The sequence below is a fragment of the Periophthalmus magnuspinnatus genome, chromosome 4 (assembly GCF_009829125.3).
Source record: "Periophthalmus magnuspinnatus isolate fPerMag1 chromosome 4, fPerMag1.2.pri, whole genome shotgun sequence".
NCBI lineage: Eukaryota > Metazoa > Chordata > Actinopteri > Gobiiformes > Gobiidae > Periophthalmus > Periophthalmus magnuspinnatus.
In genome coordinates, this window is record NC_047129.1 from 29521994 (window position 1) to 29548834 (window position 26841).

At 39.3% G+C, this 26841-nt stretch overlaps 1 protein-coding gene across 5 annotated transcripts in view; it reads left to right on the forward strand.

Moving 5' to 3' along the window:
* Window positions 1-26841, forward strand: part of LOC117369720 (discs large homolog 1-like protein) — a 162105-nt gene that overhangs the window by 40549 nt on the left and 94715 nt on the right. For 3 of the 5 annotated variants that reach the window (XM_055221459.1, XM_055221460.1, XM_055221461.1), the window contains one exon: window positions 16180-16302. The exons of 1 other annotated variant lie outside the window; for it this stretch is intronic. In XM_055221459.1, the coding sequence (XP_055077434.1) occupies window positions 16180-16302 (123 nt within the window). Of the gene's footprint in view, window positions 1-12930; window positions 12967-16179; window positions 16303-26841 lie in introns of those variants that run through there. One more of the 5 variants, XM_055221462.1, reaches the window with a different exon arrangement.

Consider the following 26841-nt stretch of genomic DNA (forward strand, 5'->3'; position numbering starts at 1 on the left):
AAAGAAGTGGACTAAGCGAGTGTGACGTCACCCATAGCGTCCAGCAAATTTAGAGCCGAGTTCCATATTTGGAATTCAGATCGCAGAGTATCATAGCAACCAAAGAGCCAATCTGGAGCGAGGCCGTTGAAGATAACGCCCCTTCCCGCCCATACCGCCAGTTTAGCAGGGAGTGGACTTTTAGAAACGCTATCAATCAAACCTGTTGCTAAGTGGGAGTGACCTTGGGGAAGACGCCTTATTTGCCGGTTATTAATGTTCATATTTTGATTTACGGAAATAAAAACACCAGGATCATGTAGAGCGGGCTAATACGGACATTTTAAGACCAAAATAACGAGTCTGACAGCAGCAGTTACAGAGAGAGAGGCGACAGTTTTTCAATAGAAAGTGAATTGGAGCCAGAGTCGATGGAGCCAGAAGCGCGCCCATGATCACTTCTGATATTTTATCCATGTCTAACACAGTAATTTGAGGAGTTAGAATACGTTTACATTTCTACAGTACTGCTGGTCTAAATATTTAATAGCATCTTTGTAAAAATCATAGCTGTAACGAGTCCATTTTCAAACAAAACAGTAAAAACAGTGCTTTCTACAGTGCATGTTTTGGTTTTCTAAAGCGATCCAGCCCAGTGCAGTATCAGCTGATTCCTGTTAATTCAAAGCGACACTTGTATATGTGTGTGTGTGTGTGTGTGTGTGCTCTGCCCTCTCTCCCTTCTGCACACGCTAACCTTAGATTACCTCCGACAGCCAGAATTCACAAACCGATTAATAATAATAATAATCAAAATGTTTAAATAAATCAGGACATAGACTCTTCCTCAGATTTTGAAATGAACTAGAGAGTCTTTTACATCTTGATTTCAAAATGGGTAACGTATTTGAAGATGTGGACAATTTAAACCGGAGGCACTAGGGCCCAGTGGAGAGGCTGGCTCAGGCTACTGTCACAACACACACAACACACACACAGCACACACAACACACCACTGCTGCCCTCTGCTCTCTCTCCCGGGCTTATACATTGCCTCATTATATCATTCTTCTGTTCATGTTCAAAGTAGGGCTGAACGATTAGGAAAAAACATGGCACGGCAACAGGCATTGAGATTGGGATTGGATTTGACATGTTAGTCTGGATCTGAACAAGAGGGTTTGCCGTTTTTATGCAGAATAAAACAGGACATTTTGTTGTTTGTGGAGGAAATGATGGTACTTCAGAAATTGCAGCCTTTACTAGTTGCGGTCATTCAAATAGTGATCATGATGCCATTTTGATTTGTCTCTTATTCATGTTCATATCTTAATTTCCGGACAAAGAATCGAAATAAAAAGAGCGGGTTGATATGAACATTTTAAGACCAAAATCAAGAGTCTGACAGCAGCAGTTACAGACAGAGGGGCAATGTTTTTTCAATAGAAAGTGAATTGGAGCCAGAGTCGACTAAGCCGGAATCGAGCCCATGCTCACTTCATATTTGGAAGTGGCTAGCAGGTTAGCTACGTCCATTTTTATATAAAGTTGCTTAATTCTGTTTAACGGATTTTGTTTAACGAAGCGATAAAACACAATTGAGGAGTGAGGAAATGTAGGGATTATTAGGTTTGTTTTAAGTGAAATAAAGCGACAGATGGGCTGAAGAACGCTGAGGTTACAGCCAGTGTCAGGACTGTTAATGTTTATGCAGAAGTGTGCAAATGTCTGTTACCTGCTTGTCTCAGTGGAGAGCAGTGGTGGAACATGACAGAGTACAAGTAGTAAAGTACTGGATTTAAGTAGAATTTTGAGATATCTGTATTTAACTTCAGTACATTTTACAGTGGATAGTTTTTACTTTTACTTTACTATATTTGAGAGCAGGTATCTGCACTTTCTACTCCACTACATTTTTGAACTGGACTAAAAAGTAAAAAGTACTTTTCATATGATTTGAGGGATTATTTTTACCATGTTTGTCGTAACATCCTGACTCAAATTTTTAAGTTCGAGCTTTGGCTTTGAGCAAACACAAAGAAATACACAAAATTCATACAAAAAATTAAGAAGATGGATTTGTATTGTTACTTTGACCAGAATATGTATAATTTTTAAATCAATATCACTACACTTAAACATATTAACAACCTGTGTGAAATACGTTTACTTTTTCCTCTTAAAGCACTTTTTAAATGGATACTTAAATCCTTTTTCCAGATACTTTTACTTCTACTTAAATAACTTTTTACCTCTGTATGTGCACTTTTACTTAAGTAACAAAATGGAGTACTTCATTCACCACTGATGGAGACGTTATTGCTGGAATGTTCCGCAGTATGGCATTAAACTAAACATGCTTTCTTACTGTGAGTGGAATCGTCTCTCCACAGCTCTCCAACTCCAACAGTGCAGTATTATACATTTTTTTTTAGATATATCTCCCACCTCTTGTACTATATCAGTGAAAATAAACTCCAGTGATGCCATTTTGACTTTAGCGCAGCACATGGACCGGTTCATTAACACAGAATGGTGCTTTTCTGTGAGGCTATGTCTGTGTGTCTGTTAGTGATTCTTAATCTGGAGCACGCCTTAAGACAAGACGACACGTGCACGCGCCACACTCAGCCTCACATGTTTCTGTGGTTTATGGGGATATAACATTGACTTTCATTCATTTCCTGGAGACTAACCCTAACCTTAGGCTGATTGTACTTACCTAACCTTAACCTAAACCCTCACCTCAACCTAAAGGAACCCATATTTTAACTTTAAACCATATTGTTGATCTAATATTGAAGGATATATTGCGGGTGATTGCTGTGTTATGGTTTTACTTGGTTTTATTCTTGTTTCCCTTAGGCCCGTCATGATAAACGCTATATCGATGTCAATATATGTTAGATGATGCACTTATTTTTCAGTATAAGGGTCAGTATTTCTCATCTGGCCTTTTTTTTGCACTAGTGTGGACATTTAGCTTGAGACTTGAGCTGCAAAAGATTGAATTATGAACTCATTATAGATACAAACCAACTACTTAAATGTCCTATATTAAGCAAAATGGACTCTTGTGAGCTTTAAGTCATATTTTATTGCTGTTACCTTTTCAAAAACATACCCGGAGTTGTGTTTTGTTTCATTCACACATGTTTGAGTAATCCTTTATTATTAGTCTGTCCATATCTCCAAAGCTCAAAATGCTCTGTTTCACCTTGTGATGTCATGAAGTGGTATTTTTCAAGTTAACAGCTCCTTTTACCTTTTGTTCAGTAGCAGTTCCAGCTGGCAACTCCAGGGTTGAGATTATCCAAATGATTCTAATCAAGGTGTATGGAGTTTAAAAAAAAAAATGGAGCACTTCCTGTATTACCACATGACATCACAAGGTGGAACCAAGAGTTTTCTGTTTGATAGTAGGCCTAAATACGCAGGGTTTGTGTGTTAAATGTGTGTGAATGAAACAAAATACAACTCCAGGTCTGTTTGTGATTATAACATAGATCAGAAAATGGGCCTTAATATTGTAAATTCATAATAGTTTGACTTCAGTATTATCATTTATCGTGTATATTTACTTCACCAAAATGTCACACCTCAAAATTTGTTATCCTGACAGGCCTAGTGTCCCTGTGTGTTTACAAAATGTGCTCTATAAATAAAGTTCATTTCAATACAGATTTCAGTCCCCACAGTGTGATGAATATAAACTGACTCTCCCCGGACACACAGCCTCTCGTGCACGCTCATACGTCCGTGCACGCTCACATATTCATGCACTGTGGCGTTGTTAGTGGGGCAGTCTGTGCAGAGAGGGACGTGAGCGGAATAGGAGCAGATTGGGGTTGTGTGCTAACGTCCCGTACAGCTGTCACTGAGAAGGAGTCAAGTGTTAGGTTTTCGGGAAAATTACACAACTTAAAAGCTACTATAACGATTAGGTTATTGAGTCACTCAGGACTAAACGTGGGGAGTCAATGTTTCAGTTTTATGCAGGTAAAATCTAGAACAGTCTTCCTGAAGATGTGAGATCCCTAAGGTAGAGTTAGCGGAGACTAGCAGTTAATGAGATCTACACACTAGCCTATATTTACATGTCTGATATATTTTTGGGTAGATGTTTTTGAAAGGTAATTGTCTCTTGCTCGATGAATAAACAGCTCTGTGGCATAGTGTCATAAACAAAGTTAGAAATCAGCTGTGAAGTTGACAGGTGAACCTAGAAGTGACATCAGTTAACAATCCAAATGATACTTTGCAGTGACGTCGCGCTGGGGGTGTTCCTCTTCTTGTATGCCTATGGTGAAATGTTCAGCAGTTACCATGGTGACACAATGCAAGCAATAACTACCAAAAAAGTTTGAAGATTGCCTGAAAATTCAAGAAAAAAATAGGCTTACAAAACTGATTTAAACAACACATTTTCAAGTCCCTGTGATCAATTCACGTGTTCATGGTCCTCTTTAGGCGTTTGATTATCAACAAAAAGGTGACAGTAACTGAAAAACTGTTAGCTAACGCTAGCTAGCTATGTTATTTCAGATGGATTTGTTTTACAGCACAAATCAGCCCACCTGTTGTCAGTTCTTTATGGTCAGATTGTGTTAAAATAAAGCTCAGATTAAAGTCTAACTTGAGTAATAGAGCTTCAGACGGAGCAGTGTCTTCAGTTAGCATCACATTCCCAGGGATTGTTGATGACATCAGCTGCAAAGTATCAATGCGCTCTAAATAATTGCGATCTGAATTTTTTGGCGTATCCCCACCCCTATTACAAGTTTTGCTGTGTGCTGGTGTGAGACGACTGTAGTTTTGTGTGTTTCGTTCTATCATCACACTCTGTTGCGTTGGTACGAGACGGGCTTTTGCATTGGTTGGCGTCAGTGTGTGCGGCTGCAGTGATTCACGCTCGGTGGGATGTGAAAAGAGCAGGGATCCTCAGGCGTGCACGAGGCTAACCATAGTGCACGTGCTTCATAAAAGGCTGAAACATCTGAGGAATAAATATCTACTTGCAATTTTTCTAACTAGCATTGTGATTTTAAAAAAAAACAAAAAACACTGATACTTTGCAGCTGATGTCATAAATTTAGACTGGACAAAGTAGACAACACAAAACGAACTGCACTCACTCGGAAAGAATGCAAACTGGACTCGGAGCGAAGTAAGTGAAGGGAAGGAGAAAGATAAGTTGAGTTGAAGCTGGTCGAATACGAATCCCAAGTCAAAACACGATCTAGAAATAACTTTAAAAGAACCTGTAGTTTAAACATGTACAGCTGAAAAAGAATCAAACTGACGTGTCAAAGGAGACGATCCAGGTATGAGAACAAGATGTTGCCGAGTTACAGAGAAGACGTGCAAGGGAAGGTAGAAACTGAGCAAGAAATTGTGGGATAAACAGCAGATAAAGGCATTCAAGGAGCAATCAGGGCGAGAATTGGGTTTAAGTACAGAGACCATAGACTGTATATATAAATGGACAGAGCTAACCTGCTACCAAATAGGAAGTGAGCATGGGCGCGCTTCCAACTCCATCGACTCTGGCTCCAATTCAGTTTCTCTTCACTTAAAAGTCTTTCCTCTCTCTGTAACTGCTGCTCTCGGGCTCGTCATTTTGGTATTAAAATGCTCGCGTTAACCCTAAAACTCCGCTTCAAATTCACCGCTATAACTGCTCCCGACAATGCTCCCAAAAATACTGCCCAAGTAAGAAAAGTAATTGAAAATCTTAGCGATCAACTTGAGAATTACAATTTGAAGTGTGGAGTTTGAATGTGTGGAGGGAGGAACAGATACGATTAATTAAAAAATAAATTACAATGCAAAAGGCAGGCGAAAGCAGTCCGGCTGATTGCCCAGATGAAAGTGCCCAGGTAAGAAAAGAAATTGAAAGTCGTAAGGATCAAGTGAAACTGTGCAAAAACAAAGAGCTCCAATTAGCGAGTGATATTACAAAGGAGAGTGACTCGGAAGATTTTGAAGGATTGGAAGATCATGAAGAAGAGTTTAAACATTTATTTAAGCTTGTTGGCAGGAGGGAAGTTGATTTTAGCACAGATCAGAGAAACTTTGAAGAGCAGCTAAAACTCAAAAAGTGCGGGAAAACTCAAAAATAAAAAGAGCGAAGTTCAGGAAGTAACTGCAGAATTAAGATCTGTTAAAGAGTCTATGGAGGAGCAAGAACCATGTGCAAAGATATGGGGTAAAACATGACTGATTCAGAGAAGGAAGGGACCGATCTTAAAGAAATTGTGAAGATGTTGGCTCAGGAAGTAAAGGTTTTGTGGGGAAAAGGAAAATACGACCATCAAGAAGTGCAGTGTAATCGATTATCCAACATGTGTTATTGGAAATGCATGAAAACAAGAAAAAAACATTTGTAAAGTTGATGTCTGTTTTTCTGCTCCTTCTTCAACAAAACAACGTTCAAGGATTTTTTTGGACAAGAGACACTGAAATCTCTTTGCTGGGTTCTGTGTCCTTGGGCAAGACACTTAACCCATATTATTGTTGTATGATTGCAGAGTATGTGTGTGTGTGTGTGTGTGTGTGTGAGTTTGTGATGGCTCAATTGGAAGAGTGCTTATCCTCTGATCTGAAGTCTGGCGGTTCAAATCCCTACAATCTCAACATTAACATTGTCGGTAGAGTGATCAGTAGTTGTAGTTGTGCTCTTGGGCAAGACACTTACCCTGCCTCTGCCCCCAGTGTCTGCGTACACCGGTGTATGAGTGTGAACGGGTGACTGGTTCCCTGATCTAAAGTGCTTTGAGTGCCTTGAAGATAGAAAAGTACTTTACACTTTAAACATTCAAATGTTATGTCACTGTCTGTCTGTAAACCACATCACCCAAAAGCTCACGGTCCATTCAGTCTGACAGACTCAACCAACCACACTACAAGAATACAATCATATCTTTAGTAAGGAGAGAAATAAAGGGATTTTAGGTCATGTAAAAAGAGCACAGAGCACAGCTGGTGATTTGGTTTGGGATGCTGTGGTTATGTAATGATGTAGAGGGAAAACTGTTCTACTTAAGGCAATTCAAATAGGTTTAAGTTGGGATTGTGCAACCCGGGAGCTTGAGGTTAATAAGTAATAGTTAAGAAAGAAAGAATCATTGAATTATCATTTTAAAGGAGCTGTACCTGAAATTTTCTGTATTAAAACCATACACTTTATATATAAATGGACATAGGTAACTGCCGCGTTCCAAATAGGATAGCGTTGGTAAGCTTCTGGTCCCTGCTAAACCAGAGGTACGTGTAGGTAGGGGTGTTACCTTCAACAGCCTCGCTTCGGATTGGCTCTTTGGTTGCTATAATTCTCGCGGTCGGTATTCCAAAACTGGAATTCACCCCTGTAACTGCTAACATCGATGAGCTTCATTGGACTGGAGCTGAACGCTACACGTGACGTCCCTTAGTCCACTTCTTTATACACAATAATTAAGATTAAAACATGAAAAACCTTTAAACGGTTTGCACGTGCACTTGCCGTATGCATTCCTAGCATCCCAACTATTTTAACCTTGTTTTTATATGAATTTACTGTGAATATTGGTCTGTATATTGTAGTGATAATGCAGTGCTTGTCATCAGTTGTTCATTTGTCCAAAACGAGTTCCACTATTTATTTTCTTAGTTTTAGGGCAGTGAAATGTATTGAGGCCAGTGCCAAACATCCCAAACCCTCTCTGAGCTTCCTCTAGTCTCATGTGTGTTTCTTCTCCAGTGCACACAGCCCAAAGTCTTAATTAAACTGCTCTCTCCTGAGACACAGTTACACTTCACTTATGTCCCATCCTCTGCTGGTGTTTCTCATGTTTGACTGACTATACTGACAAAAATCTGTTGCCAATGAACACAGCAGTTTTAGTCCAATTAAACTGCAGAAGGCTGAATGTTTATTAGAGGTTTTATCATATTTGTGTGAAGTTTAGTGTGACTTTTATATGAGACGTAACGGCCAAGTTTTGCTAATCCAATTTAAAAAGGCCGTATTAGACTTCTATGGGATATTAATCACTAACACATAACATATTTAGATGCCCATATTGCTCTTTATTGTTTCGAAATGGCTATATTCATCAAAATCAATGCATTAACATGTTTAATAGTTGTTTTGCTCTCCGTGCTGAGTCCCTCCCCCTTCAGAGCGCTCTCACAACCCATCCTGTTAGAGATTTTTTTTTTTTTTTAATCTTTTTTTTTGTATATTTATGGAGTGTGGGAGTATGGATGACATAGGCTTGTGGACGGAGCTTTGGACAAAATGGACTGCTAACCGTAAGTGAGTTCGAATAGGGCCCTGGAGAGATCACTAAATTACTCAAACATGCATGGGTGACATATAAAACCTCTTCAGGCATGTTTTCAATGCGGGAACAATGTTATAACATGGTAGAAAGCTCCAAAAAGTAGATTCTTCCTCTTTAAATGTTTCCATTTTGTTGATTTAAGTCTTATCGACCCCAGGAACAGTCAAATTCATTGGTGCACATGATGACAGCAACAGTTTGGAGATTTTTTTTTTTTTTTTATGAGATTTTAATGAGCATTTGTGAGTGTCCATAATGTGTTATCTAAATCAAATGTAGTATTAGTTAATCTACCTGGTAACTACAGAGTTAGCCTAATCTGCACGTTTCACTTAACTCCGCTCAGATTAATTGTGAATAAATCAACACAAACGTCCAGACTTTCTAGTAATCAACTAATTACATAGAAATAGTGGCAGTTGTGAGCAGTTGAATGAATTTTACCGTGACCTAAAATGTCTCAGTTTAGAGTCAAAGTCGTTACATTGAGCTAATAGTACTTCCTATATTTAGTGCGGGTCAGATAATGGATTACTGCAGAGTTGATCCCAGCAGGTTGCATCGATTCAGTGAGTATGAGGTCATAGGGTCACATGGCTGACCTCTCTGTCTGAACGTGCACAGATCGATAGTCACCGCTGTAGGCTCTGTGTCTCTGTGTGTCCAATCGCAGCGCACTTCCTCCTTCGCTGATCACATGACCTCCGCTGTCACATGACCACCGCTGAGTCTGGGGGATACTCCAGGTTATGTTAGGTCACATTCAGATGTAAAGAACCACAGTGGTGCATGTTAAATAGTAAATATATTGCGGATTGACTCAGGGGAAGACCCAGGACACGCTGGAGGGACTATGTCTCTCGGCTGGCCTGGGAATGCCTTGGGGTCCCACCGAAGGAGCTGGAGGACGTGTCCGGGGTGAGGGAAGTCTGGGAGTCCCTGCTTAGACTGCTGCCCCCGCGACCTGGCTCCAGATAAGCCGAAGAAAATGTATGGATGGATATTGCGGATTGCATTGTACAGTTTATTTAAAGTTACATCTGCCACCTGCTTATATCCATGTTATTGTTTTGCCAGGAATGTTCACTGGTATGGCATTGGACTTATCTGTCAAGCTTTAGGTATAATACATGTATTCTTACAGTGAGTGAGGTCACCATTCCACAGATCTGACCTGTAACTTGGTCTTTTGGTGCCACCTTTTTGTCACCATGGAGTTAGGTCAGTTTGATGGCGTGCAGAGGAACATTTTAGACAAAGAAATACATCTCCAGGGAGACAAACAGGTGGCGGACCTCTACCATAAAAGTTACACATTGCACTTTTACTTTTGTAGGACTTGAACAACTGTGTACGTCAAACTGAACAACTTGCTCAGTTGCTCACAGATATTATTTTTAGTCTCAGAACTGCTTTCCACTTCACACCGTTGCCAACAGATGGGCTGTTTTCACTGTGATCACGGTTGGACAAATATTTACTCATTTAGTTTGGTCTAAGTTGTATTACTAGACTGTAGTGTGTGTCTTGTCCTGTCTGTTCCGCCCCTGATTTCTGATGCTCTGGGATCAGGGGTGTCTGGACCTGCTTCTAAACCAGCCACTTTTGTTCCAGTCGCTCCATCATCTTCTCTGTCTCCCTCTCGTCCTTTGGGCATCATTACGACCCCCTCAGAATATGGTGCCGAGAGTTTGGGCTCTGATAATACGACATGACCAAGAACTATAGCTTCCTCTTTCGTGCCGTTGATATTAGCTGTCGCTTTGTTCCATTTCCTTCAAAAGACACTTGTTTGTTTTGTGGATCCTCACGACGTGTGTGCAGTTTCAAACAAGTCAGTCTGTTGGTGTTGGCAGCACATATGGAGTTCAAGCTTCCCTCAGACATACTTTATAACGTATTCATTATTAATGCCAAATCAAAGTATTTTATTACAGTAAATTAGCTACAGTGAAGTATGAATGTGTGTATTTTTGTTAAGGGACAATACATATTAACCCGCATTGTGCATGTAAATATGTTGAGATTTTACCAAGATATCATTAACCCAACAATTAATTTTAAATCCTAGAACTAAAATACCAATACGGTTTCATGGTTTAACTAGATTACGATCAGTTATTTCATACATATTTTATTCTGTCCTTTTTTTAGATATAAAGACATTGTGTGAAAATGGTAGGAATAGAGAGAAGAGAAAAAGTGCGATGGAGACATGATGAGTTTGATAGGAGCTTTTGTGCCTGAGGCTGATGCTCCCCTGTCCTATCTGTCTCCGTGTGAATCTGTCTCTCTGTGAAGACGCTCCCAAACACGGTCCTCAGGAAACTATTAGTGTCCCGCAGACTGTCCACCTGGACCTGTTACACAACGCGGCTAAAACAAGGCTCTGCACGGCTCACTGCTTCCTGCTGCATCCTGTGGACTCAGAATACAGATTTCTGTGAATAACAAACACAAGTACACAGGTGTAGAGACTGGACAGTATTTGATCTTTTAACACAATTAAATTAGTGTTTAAAGGGGGCAGTGTGTGTAATGCCTCAGTTGATCCAAACCTGGGCAAAAAGTCCTACAACTTTTTGTCCAGTTGAAAGATTTGAATTTCATGTCCCAGGGCTGTCGTCCTTCAGTATCGGGTAAAAATGGTTGATGTTGTCTTAGTTGACCAAATATTTGCTCAGTCAAATGATTAAAGATGTAAATTCAAATTGTTTTTAGTATAGCCCAAAACCAACAGCAGTCGTCTCGCAGGGCTTACAATTTATTTATTTATTTTTTATTTTTTTATTTATTATTTATTTTTATTTATTTATCTATCCATCTATCCATCCATCCATCCATCCATCTATCCATCTATCTATCCATCTATCTATCTATGAATGAACAATAACAGAAAAGAGAGGCATGGGCTGAGTTAGAAGTGACTGCACAGTTTACTTGTTCACTAATGATGCTGTTTACTAGTACTATTTACTAGTATTTCTCTGCATTCATAGTTGTGTTATTCGAGATCCTAACATTTTTGTACCCACTTTTAGTCGATTAATCCATGCACAGATGCTTCAATGGACAAATCATTTCGTTGGTCGCCTGCAGCCCATAGAACTTAATTTAAAAATTAGGATAAGCCATATAAACAATCCTTCTAGAAGCCAATAGTAGCTTCCCATTTTGGAGAACTTATTGCACTCAATAATCACCGATGTAAACAACAGGACAACAGCGCCGTAATATTTCGTGCATGTGTTTGTGTCTCCGTGAGTGAAACTGTTGGAGGTTGGAGCTTTCGGTTTGTTGAATATACACTACAAAACTATATGTTGTGTTAATGTTCTTATCTCTGTCTGTACTTTGTGTTCTGTGCTGTTTTAAAAATGCGACAACATTAATTTCTCTTATACCCTTCCCACTCCTGAATAATCTTCTAAATATTTTGTTTCATATCACAGGGTGTCCATAAAGTCTCTTTACGGTTTTAATATTGAATTACAAAGGCAACTGATAAGATTTATTAAATAGATTTGTTCTGTTGTACTCAGTGCTTATAAAAGTTTTTAATCACATTACATTTGTTGGGAGTTCCTCAGACATTTCCAGACCGTTGGGTTGGAAGGGATGGACCAGTTCCGTGGCCACCGTGTTCCCAGATATCACGCCTCTGGATTTCTTTCTGTGGGGCTGTGTTAAAGATATTGTGTATCCAACAAAGATACGCGACATTACTGAACTAAAGCAAAAGATAACAGACGTGATCGCAGCCGTTGATGAGGCTCTGCTTCAGCGGACATGGCAAGAAATCCAGTAAAGTTTCGATGTGCTTCATGCGACTAATGATGCCCATATAGAGGTGTATTAACTAAGGTCAAAAACTTTGGAAACCACTGAGTACAATAGGACAACTTTGATTTGATTGGATGGACACCCTGTATAATGTTTAATAAGTTACTTAATATTTACAAAATTTGACGCATTTTTTAACACGTCTTATAGATGGTCTAACAAGCTACTTTTCTACCTCTGCTTTTGAACTAATCTCTGATATCTGTTTTCTTTTTCCCACTCCCATCCATTCCATATAACATCATTCCTGTTTATTTACCCCCCTCCTTAAACCTTTTCTATCCTATGTCTCTTGTCAATACAATTTTTCCCATAACCTCCATTTTTTCATCGTATCCACATCACCATACCCCACCGAACTACCCTACTCTAGAAGTACCGGTACCACGAAGAGGACGGTACATCTCCCGGAGCTCCAAGACTACACCCCCATCACCACCACCACACCTGCCCCCAACACCCCATGGGCCTACGGGCACTGGAGGACGGAGGGACCCTAGGGACAGATGGAGGAACTCTGGAACGCAGCCGGGGAACGCTTGGACGAGAAGGGGGGAGTTTGGGGCGAGATGGAAGTACTTTGGGAAGAAACGCTGGAGGAGTGGAATGCATAGGCTGGGATGGAGGAACGCTGGGAAGGGAGGGCGGAGTCGGAAGCCTCGGCCGGGACAGGGGGAGGGGTTTGGGACGCAACGGTTCTCTGGGAAGGCACTGTGAGCTCAGGGGGGCGGAGCTAGTGCAGGTGGCCGAACGACAGCTGTCTCAAATTCAACATGTCCACGGATACGTCACCCGCGCCCATATCACACCTGCGCAGGTAATTATGAAACAACAAAGCCACACCCACTTCACTGGATTTTAAAATTACTTTCTCTTTGATTTCCGTTTTTGCTTTGCTACATTAGTTTGCTCTTATCTGCATTATTTCCCTTGTCAAAACCAACACAGGTGTGAACAATCAGACAGAAATCAGATTACTCAACATCAGATGACATTTCAGTAATCTGATCACTCCAGAAATCAGATTACGATCAGGTTTTTGGTGTTCGCATAAACGTAGCCACTGCTGTCTATGTGAATATCTTATAAACCCACAGCACTGTTTGTCAGTCCTAGTTTTTTTGGTGTAAAATCTTCATAGTTAAAAGACTTGCAAATGTTTTAATACTTGTTCAGTTGCCCATAGGTAAATTTGACTTGCATTTTGACACTCATTTTTCTCCTCTGCTAAAATATTCCCATGGTCTTTTCCTTGGATGTTCCAGTTGATGCAGTGAGTTACATTAAAGAATGATCAAATATACATAATTTAAGGAGACGGACTTATCTCCACTAACTAGGGCTGTCCAATGAAAATTTTAGAAGCAGTGGGACCAGAATTTAGATGTGCTAGAAAAGTATTCTCTTAATATAATCTGTCTATATACACACGTTAGGTCTTACTTTGTAAATCGTAACAGCTTCTTTTGTTGGTTCGGCCGAATTCAAAATAATCATGTCCCTTTGTTTATTCAGTTTAAGGTAGATGTTATGAATTTGGTTTTCGTATGATATACACATACATATTTACAGATACTCTGATTTATTTAAATCACACATCAAATGGGAGGTTGAAGACATAATTTTTACTAATTGTCCTGTTGCTGTCTTTGCCTTTTTCCTTTGATGGAAACATTGGGATATAGCTCCATCTTGTGGCATAATCTTTCTTTACCAGTTGCTGCAAAAATCAAACATTATTTTTATCTTTGTGTGATATATTTTCATGTTTCCTTTGAGGAGAGACTTGCAGACATATTTTAATCGGCTGTTGTCTCTGATGCAAACCCAGGTGTGGCTGGAGGTGGTAACTATGACTGCCAGGCTAATACTGTTCACAATGGAACGTAATGCTTTATTGCTGTGGTTTGAAAATGGTCCAAAATGTATTTTTTGGCCGATTCATCATAGAGCTGTGCAATTAATCCAATTCTAATCGTGAATGGGGAAGCCAGTTTGTCCGGAATGTCCTACAGTCCTTCCTTTCTTTTATTTAGAGATTTTATTGTTAAAAATACCTTGGAAATGATTAATTCTAACTGTCAGGTACACATCACATTTAATAGTCTCTTTGTACAGAACCACGCTAGCTAGCTCACTGTGTCTCAAAGCGAACAGTCACTTTTATTAAAACCAGAAAACATAAAATAAACAACCTGTTAAAATTCAAATTAATTAAAATAGAGACTACCCAATTATTTGTATGAGTAGAATACTGTTGTTTTCATATTTATTATGCTTCAAAATTAGCATTAGCGTTAGCATTGAAACACAAACATCTCTCTTGTCATCCGGTGAAGTATTCATTTTATTTGTGTAGTTTTTAACATGTTCAGTGACATCCACCCACAGCTTGATCTTAAAATATTTATTAATTTTAGTGTGACTCGGCAAAAACGTCAGAGAGACAAAATTGCAGAGAAAGTAGTGATGCTAACAGTGACGTTGCCGGGCGCCGTTGTGCACAGAGCCTATTGTGAGGACGCTTATTTTGTTTCTATGCAGCAAAACCACTATTTTCAGTGGCTTTTTAAACAAATATATTTTAAACATTACTAAAACATTAATAATCAGTCAATCTATTCTTCATATTGTTACCATTTCACATAAATTACTTCTAAATATTCATTATTGCAGTTATGACCTCACCTACTAATTTACCAGTACAACCACCCTAAAATACTTTTTCACATCATTCCTGTATACGTTTCTCAGGCCAAGCTATTATGAAATCTTGTTGCCAAACGTGTCCCCATATTTGTCCGCCCTGGCACAGTGAAGTGGTTATTTCAAGAAGTGGCTCCTCATATGAGCGTGTGGAGAGACAGGTGCTCGGCTGGCGGCTTCCCCGGGCACAGATGGAGCGGCCATCTTGTCTCCCCATGCCCCTCTTCCCACAGTTGTGTCCCATTTCCGCTTCACACTCCTCCTGTCCCGTAAATATTGGATTTTTTCACATGACGAACCCACATGCTAGATTACAAAACCATAAATGTGTAGTACGTTATGTGTTACTATGATCATTGCAATTTGAAATTCAACATATTTTCTGTTTTGGATGCCATTTTGAGGACTTTTGGCCATTCAAAAGATAAAACATTTTTATATCTTTTGTCTAAAATTGTTCCTTACTATGTGTTAAATTTGAATCGCTCTGAAACCAACATATGGCAATTGTTTTGATGGCATGCCTGTCTATTAATATGGAGGTTGGTGGTTCAATAATCTTCCATTAACCTTGGAGACTGCTTTGTGTCACTGAGCAAGACACTTCACCGAAATTACCTGTGTGTGTTATTGTGTTTGATGGTGATTGGACAGGCCGAGAGTGTAGAATGTCAGCCATATCTTTGTTAATCTCTTGCTTTTACACTTTACCACTGCCAAATAATTGATAATTCATGTACATTTTCACATTTAGGATCTTTATATATTCTTGTCGAGATTAAAGTCATCTGTTTCTGAGGGCCTACGCTTCTCCGTGATTGGTTTAATCTGCCTGTCACTCACTCGGAGCATGATGGGAGCAGACCAGACGGAGTAAAGCCCATCACATCACATAGGACATCACAAGTAGCGACGGTAGCACAGTTGGTAAAGTGTTGGTCCAATGATTTGAAGGTTGGTGGTTCAAATCCTGCTCTTGACGTTGGTAGAGATCCACACAGATCCACTCACCAACAGGTTGGCGGTGCGATGCCAGCTCCCAGACAAATGCTGCCATTGTGCTCCGGGGCAGGACACTTAACCCACCTCACCCCTGTACTCTGGTGTATGAATGGATGAGTGGTTCTTTGATGTAAAATGCTTTGAGTACCTTGAAAAAAGCGCTACAAAAAAACAAACATTTTCAAATTTTACAAGGATCAGACCACGATTTAATTTGAATCCTCATATCCCCCAGTAATAAATGTTTCCTAGATTTATATTAGTAGAAGTACGTATGTGTGTAGTTGTGTGTAGCAGTAGCTGAGCCTGTCTGTGACCGTAGGTAGATTCTCCTGATGGACTTTTCGATGAGGAGGCGTGGCCAGGTCCGGATGGGGAGCGAATGAATGAAGTCCCCGCTCCACCTTTCTCCTCCCTCTATCCTCAAAGCCACGCCTACTTTCAGGTAACTCCGCCTCCCGTCGAGCATGCTGCATGGCCTGTGTCTGGGCGGTTTTGTGTGAGCATGCGGTGGATGCTTTTGTCATTTTAAGAAATATATCTACAGACGTTTTGTTTTGTTGTTGCTTTAATACATTTGTTTTTTGTTTTTTTTTAAATAATTCAGCTTTTCTAAGGTGAAATCTCCAGCTCAGCTCAACATAAAGGTGCACTAAGCAACATTTCTTTGGAAGAGGGTCCACCGCCTGCTTTTACCGTGGAGATGATTTGCCAAGATTGTTCCACAGTATGACATTAAACGTATCTCCATGGAGACAAGCAGGCCAACCCCGCTCAAAATGCATGTTATTCCAATGTATTGTTGAGCATTAAAAACACTTGTATTTGAACATACCATACTTTGAAACATTTTTGGGACAATAATAGCATCTCCATGGAGACAGGCACATTGTGGACCCCCACTGTAAAAATTGCGTAGTGCACCTTTAATTAACGAGAATCATTTTGCACACTTATAACATATATTTCACAGACAATAAACAGTTGTGGTGTAACTCAAAGTACATTTCACAAACTCACATACAGGTAAAATGGTAAATATTTAATAATGTTGTGTAACTAAATTACACAAGTAAAAAGTCTCACAATAATGTATTTAAAGGTATTCAGTCATCTTGTCTGTGTTTTCTGTGTCATTACAAACCAGGAGTTGACTCAAGCTCGTTTTAGAGAATGTATTTAAAGATGATTGGTGACCGTGTAGTACTTTTCTCTACAGAAATATTTTTTTTTTCCTGAGTGTAGTTACATACTATGACCTGCAGATGGCGGCAAACATCAACTGTAAACTGGAGGCAGTTAGAGGGGCAGAGTCGCAGATGGTCCTCTTGAGTTTATATGTTTTGTGGTCATTGCCTTGCATAGAGTTTGTCTTATGCTGCATGTTACAGACTGAATTATAACTCCACTGCTCTCAGACTGTAATTTAACTGTCTGCAGTGTTTGAATGACACACAAATCAGAAATGTGCCTTCCTTTTTCTGAGACTTATTTTCATAATCCTTTATTTACACTACAAATCAAAAGTTTGGACACACTCTCTCATTCGATTTTTACTACTTTTTATATTTTAAAACCATGCATCAAATCATATAAGTAAGATATATGGAATTATGGAGCAAAAAAAAAAAAAAAAAATCAGACCTGGACGACTGAGGGTTTACACAGACAAAAAACCAAACAAACAAAAAAACTCTACTTATAATAATATATCTTTTATACTCAAATAGCTACCCTTTGCTTTGTCGAAAAATATTCATTAGTTTGTTTGTTGTTTTGTTTTTTTTTGTTTTTTTTTTACTTTCCTACATAATTCCATATATCTTGCTTCATATACTTGGTGTCTTCCGTATGTAACATGTAGAAAGTAGTAAAAATAAAGAAAAAAAAAACACTGAATGAAAGGGTGTGTTCAAACTTTTGCCTGGCAGTGTATGTTTAAACAAAACCAGTCAAAATACACACAGAAGACATCAAATATATGAAGTAAGATATATGGACTTATGTAGCAAAGAAAAAAAAAGTTAAATAACTCTACAAAATATTTTTCGACAAAGCAAAGGGTGGACACTTTGAAAGTTAACAATAGAAAAAATGTAGTAGTTATTTAATGTTTTTTTTTTCTTTACATAATTCCATATACCGTCTACCGTACAGTCTACGGCTCAAACTGATGGTTTTCAGATCCTAGAATGCGATGATGCTCTCAGATGGGGGAAAAGCCTGTTTTTTTCTCTATTGATTACTCTGTACTTTGGCATGAAATATCTCAAAGGTTTATTCACAAATGTTGAACCTGATCATTTGTATTAATAACTCGATCCAAAAGTAGCTCATCACCATAATCACTATATCAACTCATCGTTCAGTAAAAACAAACAAAAAAAAACACTGGAACAATATATTTTTAACATTTATCTTGAGTACATTTTCTTGGCAATAATTGGAAGAATTTACTATTTTAGTTGTAATACGAAAAGATTTGAGTAGAGAGTTGACTCAGTAACGTCTTTGGCTAATTATTGGTACATTCTGCTGTCAGTTTCTTACAGATCAGGCATTTTGAATGATACTGTCTATTTAAAAATGGTTCACTGGGATTATCTTGCATTATATTTTTGTATTCCTGCATAAAATGGTTTCAGTATTGTCATTTATCGCGGTAAAACTCTATAGCGATAAGTTGTGCTTCAGAATTTATTGTTATTGTGACAGGCCTATCCAAAAACGCACTGTATTATAACAAAAACCTTACCTACCCCCATCTGTATTAAATGTTATCATCCTATAGAATCTTATGATGCCGTCTGAAACCTAGCAGTAGCACAAATCACTTTTTATTTAGTGCGTCTGTCTTGAACTCAGCCTGATCCATTTGACTAATTTCCCTGAGCAGAACCGCAGACTGGACAGAAGCGGTGCCAGGATCGACGTGCCTTAAATACGTCTCCGTCTGTGTGGCGTGTCCCGCTCAGAGCTGCAGAGGCACAAGGCTCCGTCATTAGGCTAATGCGAGGAAGCTACACAGACACACAGACACCAGGGGCCATGTTTGTTGTGGACATTCATCAGTGTCCATCTGAAGAGCCCCTCCTACACGCTCTCCTCTGCTCTCTGCTGATGCTGGAGCAGGGATGACAGACTGTAGTGAAGACGAGCGCTACTTTCAAGATGCTATGACTAATGTAATGTAGTTTCAAGGTCCTATATTACGCCAAAGTGACTCTCATGAGCTTTAAGTCACGTTTTAATGCCATTACCGCATCAAAAACATACATGGAGTTGTGCTTTGTTTCATTCACACATGTTTGAGTAACACTTTATTACTATTGTTCCACCTTGTGATGTCATGAAGTGGTAGTTTTTAAGTTAACAGCTAACATTCAACTTTAGTTCAGTTGAGATTGGCAACTCCAGGGCTGAAATTGTCCAAATGATTCTAGTGAAGGTGAATGGAGTTTAAAAACACAGTGGAGTACTTCCTGTATTACAACATGACATCACAAGGTGGAACAGAAAAGAAAGAACCTAAATATGCAGGGTTTGTGTGTTAAACATGTGTGAATGAAACAAAACACAACTCCAGGTCTGTTTGTGATGAGGAAACATTATAACAGAGGTCAGAAAATGGCGTAATACGGGCACTTTAACAAAAGTTTGATTGAGGCAGAAACACTGTCAAAAATGTAAAGGTTGCGATACTGCCCTTGTGTCCCTGAGCAAGCCCTTTCATCTCACTGTACCACTCAGTGCTCTCAGAAGCTAAGCGGGGTTTGTCCTAGTTCGTACTTGGATGGGAGATCGCTGGGAATGCTGGGTACTGTTGTTGTATCCTTAGGCAAGACATTTCACCCACCTCGACTAGCGCTGTAGGTTGTGGTGGTCGGAGAGGTCGATGGCGCAGTTTGGCAGCCTCGCTTCTGTCAGTCTACCCTGAGTCTGGAGTGAATGAATAATCCATGAACCTCAAAAGGGGCTCTGATCGTTTGGCCAAGCGTTATAATAGAAGTATACATCATCATTATTATCTGTGTTGTCTCTATGACTGGATGAACGAGTGAACGTCTGCAACTCCTCTGTCAGTCTATAGAGCAGCTGAAATCACCACAGCACTGTTGATAAAATGCTATAAAACTAATATTTCAACGTCAACATTTTGTATTATTGTATTTTGTGCAGTGTTGGAACGTAACAAAGTAAAGGTAGTAAAGTACTGTACTCAAATATACATTTTTAGGTGTCTGTGCTTTACTTAAATAGATTTTAAACTTGATTCTTTAAACTTTTACTTTACTACATCCGAGAGCAGGTATCTGTACTTTCTGCTCCACTACATTTTTGAACAGAACTGAAAAGTAAAAGTGTTTTTTATTATAGTTTGAGACCTGCTGAAAAGACTGAGGGTTTATTTTTAGCACGTTCGTAGTTTGAGGAAACAAAAATATACAAATAAAATAGCTAGAAAAAAACCCTGCTGATTCAGTTGTTTCTATTGCACAAAATTTAGCTCAAAACTGTATCAGAATCACTACATCTGAAGCTTTATAAGACTTAAAAATCTGCATGAAATACTTAAACTTTTTACTCTTTAAACAGATACTTCAATGCTTTTACTTAAGTCGATTTTTTCATGTGATACTTTACTTGATTATTTTTTTTCTTATACTTTTACTTAAGCAGCAAAATTGAATACTTCTTCCACCACAGATTTTGTGAGCCACTTCCAAAAAAAAATCCCCCTCAAACTATTTTTACTCTTAATATCCACACATCGTTTCCAGACAAAAATGACAACTCCATTTTCAATAAGCCGAAGCTCCCTCACCCTTTCACATGCTGATGAAAGCCTCGCTCCTCTCGCTCCTCTGTTGTCCCTAAGTAGTGCTGTTATTCACTTAGCTCTCCACGTCTGTCTCAGGGCCGTATTTATGAAGCTGTTCCTGTTGGTGCTTACCAGAATGAGCAGGTATAATGGACGTGCTGGTGCAAGGCCAGAGCTCTCCGGAAGCACACGCCACTACAGTATAGATCCACAGTCTGCACAGCTCTTTATGGGCTCCACGTAAAGAATCGGGTTACAGCCAAGTTCAAAACAAGTTATTAGTATTTCCCTGTTGTATGTTAGCGAGCCAGAAAGCCACATTATAAGGATGGATATAACTGATCACATTTTGCGCAACTATGGCTCTGATTTCTTTCATTTTTTGCTAAAGCTCCTCTAAAAAGATTTAACTATTTTAAAGAGCCCATATTACACTATTTTCTGATCTGTTATAATGTTGTTTCGTCATCACAAACAGACCTGGAGTTGTGGTTTGTTTTTTCTTGTCTTAAACAGAAAACACTCTGTTCCACCTTGTGATGTCATGAGGTAATACAGGAAGTGTTTGTAAACTCCATGCACCTTCACTAGAATCATTTGGATCATTTTAGCTGCGGATTTGCTCATCTCTACTGCTAAAAAAGGGAGCCGTTAACCTGAAAACTACCACTTCATGACATCACAAGGTGGAACTGAGCATTTTGAGCTTGGGAGATGTAGACGGACTAATAATAATGTGTTACTCAAACATTTGAATGAAACAGAACACAACTCTGAGTATGTTTTGGCGGCGGTAACAACATTATAACATGACTTAAAGCTCACAAGAGTAACTTTTGTGTAATATAAAATGAATGAACTTAAAGGTGCACTATTGCTTCACCTGCTTTGCTCCATAGTGTGACATTAAATCAGATCTATTCCGCAAATTCGACTTTTCAGCGCTTTTAACCACGTTCTAGTCGTTTGCTTCTCATTCACCCCCTGAAGTTGTTGTTGAGGTGATCTGTGCACGTTTTTTTCAAGACGCCATATTGCCAATCCACCCCCGTTTTCACCCGCACCGATACTCTGCACTCACTTCGTTCTTCAATTTTATTCTCCGATACGTCTGCTCACTTGTTTCTTTCATTAAGTCGTTTTAGATGAATAATGCGACTTAAAATGTCCAGATTATAACGCAAAGATCCACACGTGTCATAGATTCTAGCGCAGCAGGCACAAGCACAGTAGGTCTTCTTTAATGCAATACTGCGGAACGTCTATTTATTTATCTATTCGTCTATGTCGATGCTGTGTCAGTATGTAAAGACTCACATTAGACTAAGTGCATGTTGCGTGGCCGGTGCACTTCCTGTAAACTGTCTCTCTCTCTCTTCAGTCCAGCCTGCACATTTGTACCTGCCACAGAGAGAAAGGGCAAAGTTGGCTCCTCCATTAAAGATGCATGACGCCAGCTTTTATTTAATTGGTGCTGAAATATTAATGACCTCTAGCATTCACAAGCTGACATTTGACTGCAGACAGGGGGCGGGGCTACGGGGAGAGCGGCTGTTGTCGTAGGTTCAAACGTGATGCCATAACGTTGTAAAAGTACTATAGTTCAAAGTTGAGATGGGGGCTATATATGCGAATGTCAGTAGGTCTGTCACTGTAATTACTATATCGACTTAACGTTCAGTATATGGATTGTAAATATTTATCATGGGTACGTTTGGTTTTGGATTATTTTTGTTTTATGATAAGATTTGAGGTGGGAAGGTATATAAATTATAACTTGTTTTCTGTGTAACTAACTACATTTTGAAAGTTTTCTTGTTTTTTTTTTGGAGAATCCTGCTGTAGAATTACTGTGCCTTTGACATAATTTTCTTTCAATATTATCGTGTATCGTCTATATATTTATCAGAAGTATATCGCGCTTCAAAATGTGTTATCATGGCAGGTCTAATCGTCAGTTGAAAATAATGTAGGACTGGCATTTTGTAATTAAAGAAACACCCAAAAAAAAAAAAAAAAAAAAAAAAAAAAAATGGACCCAGGAGTGACTTGCTATTTTTCTAATTTCCAATTTATTTTGATAGTTAAAAAAACGTAAATAATTATAATGACTCTCAATTGAACATATTAAAAGTGTCTAAGTAACGATAAAAAGATTGAAATACGAGCTGACAAACTAATTCAAGAATTTTTATGCAGAATAAGACAAGAGATTTTGTTGGCAGACTTTGCAATTTGCTAAGTGCGCTCACTGAAATTGCGGTTAATTTTCTAGCCCGAGCTGGCCAAAAGTTCAACGTCTTCTCTTACAAAGTTAAGCTAAATAATTTTTCACTTTAGTATGAAAAATGGGGGGTATTTTTCCAGCACGCCATGTTGCAGTTGACAGAAATTAAAACAGCAAAATTAGTGACATAATTAACGATTATAGTAGGTTAATTTATTGGTTAAGAGAGTAATGTTGCCCCTGTGTGCAACTACAGCAGTTAGTATTATTATAACGTCATGGAGAGCAAAAAACATGTGATGGATGTAGCTTTTTGCATGTCTGAAAATGAAACGATCAACGTAAATTAGATGCTGCTTATCTATTTCTGCCAAAAGTGTGGTTATCACAGTCTGTTTATATAAATGGACATAGCTAACCCGCTAGCCGTCGCATTAAAAATATGAAGTGAGCATGGGCGCGCTTCCAGCTCCATCGACTCTGACTCCACTTCACTTTCTATTAAGAAACCGCAGCCTCTCTCTCCGTAACTGCTGCTGTCAGGCTCGTCACTTTGGTCTTAAAATGTTCGTATTAACCCGCTCTACATCATCCTTGTGTTTTTATTTCGCGATTGTGTCTGTACATCAAGATATGAAAACGAATAACAGACAAATCAAGCGTGTTCTTTCCCCGTGGTCGCCTTAGCAACAAGTTTGATTGACAGCGTTGCTAAGTGAAACCAGGGGAGGGGCGTTACCTTCAACAGCCTCGCTCCGGATTGGCTCTTTGGTTGCTATGATACTCGCGATCGGAATTCCAGCTCCAAATTTGCCCCTAAATAGCCATTTTTATTAGCAATTATAGCGGCAAAGTTTTAGTGCGAATGCTAATGTACAAGAGTGGAGAGTGGAGCTCACTCTGAGTTTCTCTGTGCATGTAAACAGCTTGAGTCTTTTTAATGGAGCGGCCCACAGCCAGTCCTCTGTCAGTAAAAGCATGTGGTTTGGAGCAGAGGACTCAATTTGGAGGCGGTTTGGAGGCTGTGTTGATTAAAAATTGTCTTGTTTATGTTCAGGAAATGTATATTGAAAGCCCTTTTTCTGTATGATATGACAAAATAAAGTCTAATAAAAAAAAAATTAGGCTTGGGCGGCATTACAACGGAATTAATCACAGTTCTTTTCCTCCAAACCACATGCTTTTCTCCATTACAAAGACCCAAGCTGATCATTGACGAACAGAAATGACTGAATCTACAGATGTTGTGTCCTTGGGCAAGACACTTAACCCACCTCGCCCCCTGGTGTCTGCGTACACTGTTGTATGAATGTGTGAAGGGTGAGTGGTTCCTTGATGTAAAGCGATTTGAGTGCCTTGAAAGTGGAAAAGCGCTATATAAAAATAACAATTTACCATCAACAAATCAAATAAAACAACAACCCTTCTTTAGAAACCGTGATATTTTAGGCAGACATCAGGACGGGGACCTGTCCTAACTGCAAACACAGTGAACATATATTAAGCTGTCCAGACTGGCCTCGTCCTTAAAGCCCCTAAATCCTCATTGTCTCCTCGACCCTCGGCTGCACGAGCTGAGGTCCAAGGCGTCCCTCGTCGTCGGGACCTGAGCAGTTGCATTCTATCATCCATTAGCGCAACAGCCCTCCCTTCCCCTCACTGTCCCACCCACAGACCAAGCCCAGCTCATCCGTCTGCTCCTGTCAGTGTCAAGGCTCAGTCAGCCAAAACATATTACTCACAAGTGCCATTTACCTTGTCCGAAAGTCTGCCACAACGCAAGATACAGAGAAGTCAGCAGGACAGCTAAAGCTTATGTCATCAGTGATATCCCAGTGATGCCAAAACAATGGGAATGTTTATACGTACTACTTTACAGAGGAGGTATTTTACTTCTATTGGGTATTAATGCTAACACATGACATATTTAGATCACCATGTTACCTTTTATTGTTTTAAAAATGCCCAAAACAACATATGAATGGTAATTTAAAAGAAAGTACTATGATTTAATGCTAAAAAAACACATTGTATTGTCTAAATAAAGCCTGTTTTTTATTATCATCTCAGTATCAGAATCAATATTGAGCATCGAGTCTATTCCTTAGCATCGAAATCAACTTTGAAGTTTTAGTATCATGACCACACGAGTAGAAATGCTTTTGGTTTTTTAATTTTCCCCCAGAGATGCAGCCCGGAGCATGCCGCTGTAATGTTCCTGTTCCTAAAAAGTCGGAGCAGATGGAGGGAAACGACACATTAGTCAGACTGCACGAGGTGTATTTCAGGACGTGGGAAGCTGTTGCCATGGCAGCGGTTCCCAGGGAAACGCAGGAAGCAGCTCTGACCAGTCCAGCTCCACCTGTGGCCAGCCCTGTCATAACCACCACACAATAATGTCCAAAATGTATCCGATTTGGCCAAAGAACTTCAAAAAAAAAAAAGAAAAAAAAGACGATTAAAGAGGGGATATTATCAAAAACATGCCTGAAGAGGTTTATATGTCATCCATGTGTCTTTGAGTAATTTTGTGATCTCCCCTGGGTTATATTTGAAGCTTCTTTACGGTTTGCTGTACGATCCTTTCCAAAGCTCATCCCACAAGCGTACACCACCCATACTCGACAATTTTCCATAAATATACTGGTGCAGGAAACAAAACAATAGAATACAACTCCACAAATCTGATATGATGCGCAGTAGTATATTTTAATACATTGTTTTCGGTGAATATAGCATTTTCAAAACAATAAAAGGTAACACGGTGATCTAAATATGTTATGTGCTCGCAATTACAGTAATACCCCCTCTTTAAATCTTACTCGGCGTGATATTCCCAAATCATTGTGAACCAAATCTTTCAGTTTAAGTTACCACATTCATTCCACGTTTTTGTTGCAGAATTTCCCGTGCCGTTTCACACTGGTTGCTATTGGTTACGTGGGTCATTGGCATTTGTTCCGCAATCGGTTTGTCACAATGCTGTACGTCTCTACATCGCGGGGTCAGAAATACACCCGGTTTATATGTGCTCTGATATTTATATAGTAACAGGAATTGTGTGGAAATCAATCTTTCAGAGCGTATTTTGGTTTGAATGTGAGGCTAGACTATTGTTGGCTGCTGCGTGTTTCATACCTGCATTTACCATTTGACATAAGAAGCGCTGAATTGCCCGGTAAATCCAGACTGATATTGATATTAATCTGGTCCCCATGTCCTCTGTTGTGTCTCAAACCCGGTCTAATGTCGTCGCGATTGTCCAATCAGATCAGTTTTTGTCAGCGACACGTGTAAAACGAAGAAGCTCATTGGTCACGTATGATTTACAAATAAAATCAAATTTATTTCACCTCAGATTAACAGAGTCTAGTGTTTCGCTCATTGATTCTACAGAAATCTGCCATGTTTTTTTGCCATTTCAGATATTTATTTTCGTAATTTTTTCCAATACAGGCAGAGCATGTTTGTCCCCGAGTGACTAATCCACCTGTCAATCACGCCCATCTGAAAATGTCACATCTTCATAAAGTATTGAAGAAGTGTATGTTCTCGATCCCAGGCAACTGAATCCATGTTAAGTCAAACTGATAGTTGTAAACCAGAAATGAGAGAAAATATTGCTGATTTGACTGGGAATTATCACTATATCAAGTTCGTAAATGCATCACACCAACACGACTATTTTTCCCCATATGACACAAATGTGGGAGTGACGTGCAAATTAATTATGAGAAGGTAATTGTTTTTTAATGCTGAAATTCAAAGGTGTAGTTTGTAACTTTTCCGGTGGGGGGGTAACCTGCTTGTCTCCATGGAGATGCTATTGCAATGCACAGAATGTTCCACAGTATGCCATAAAACATATCTATCTACATGATCTGTGGAAGGAAGACGTCTTGAAGTTAAATGAAAAGTCAGTTGTTTGGGTTTTG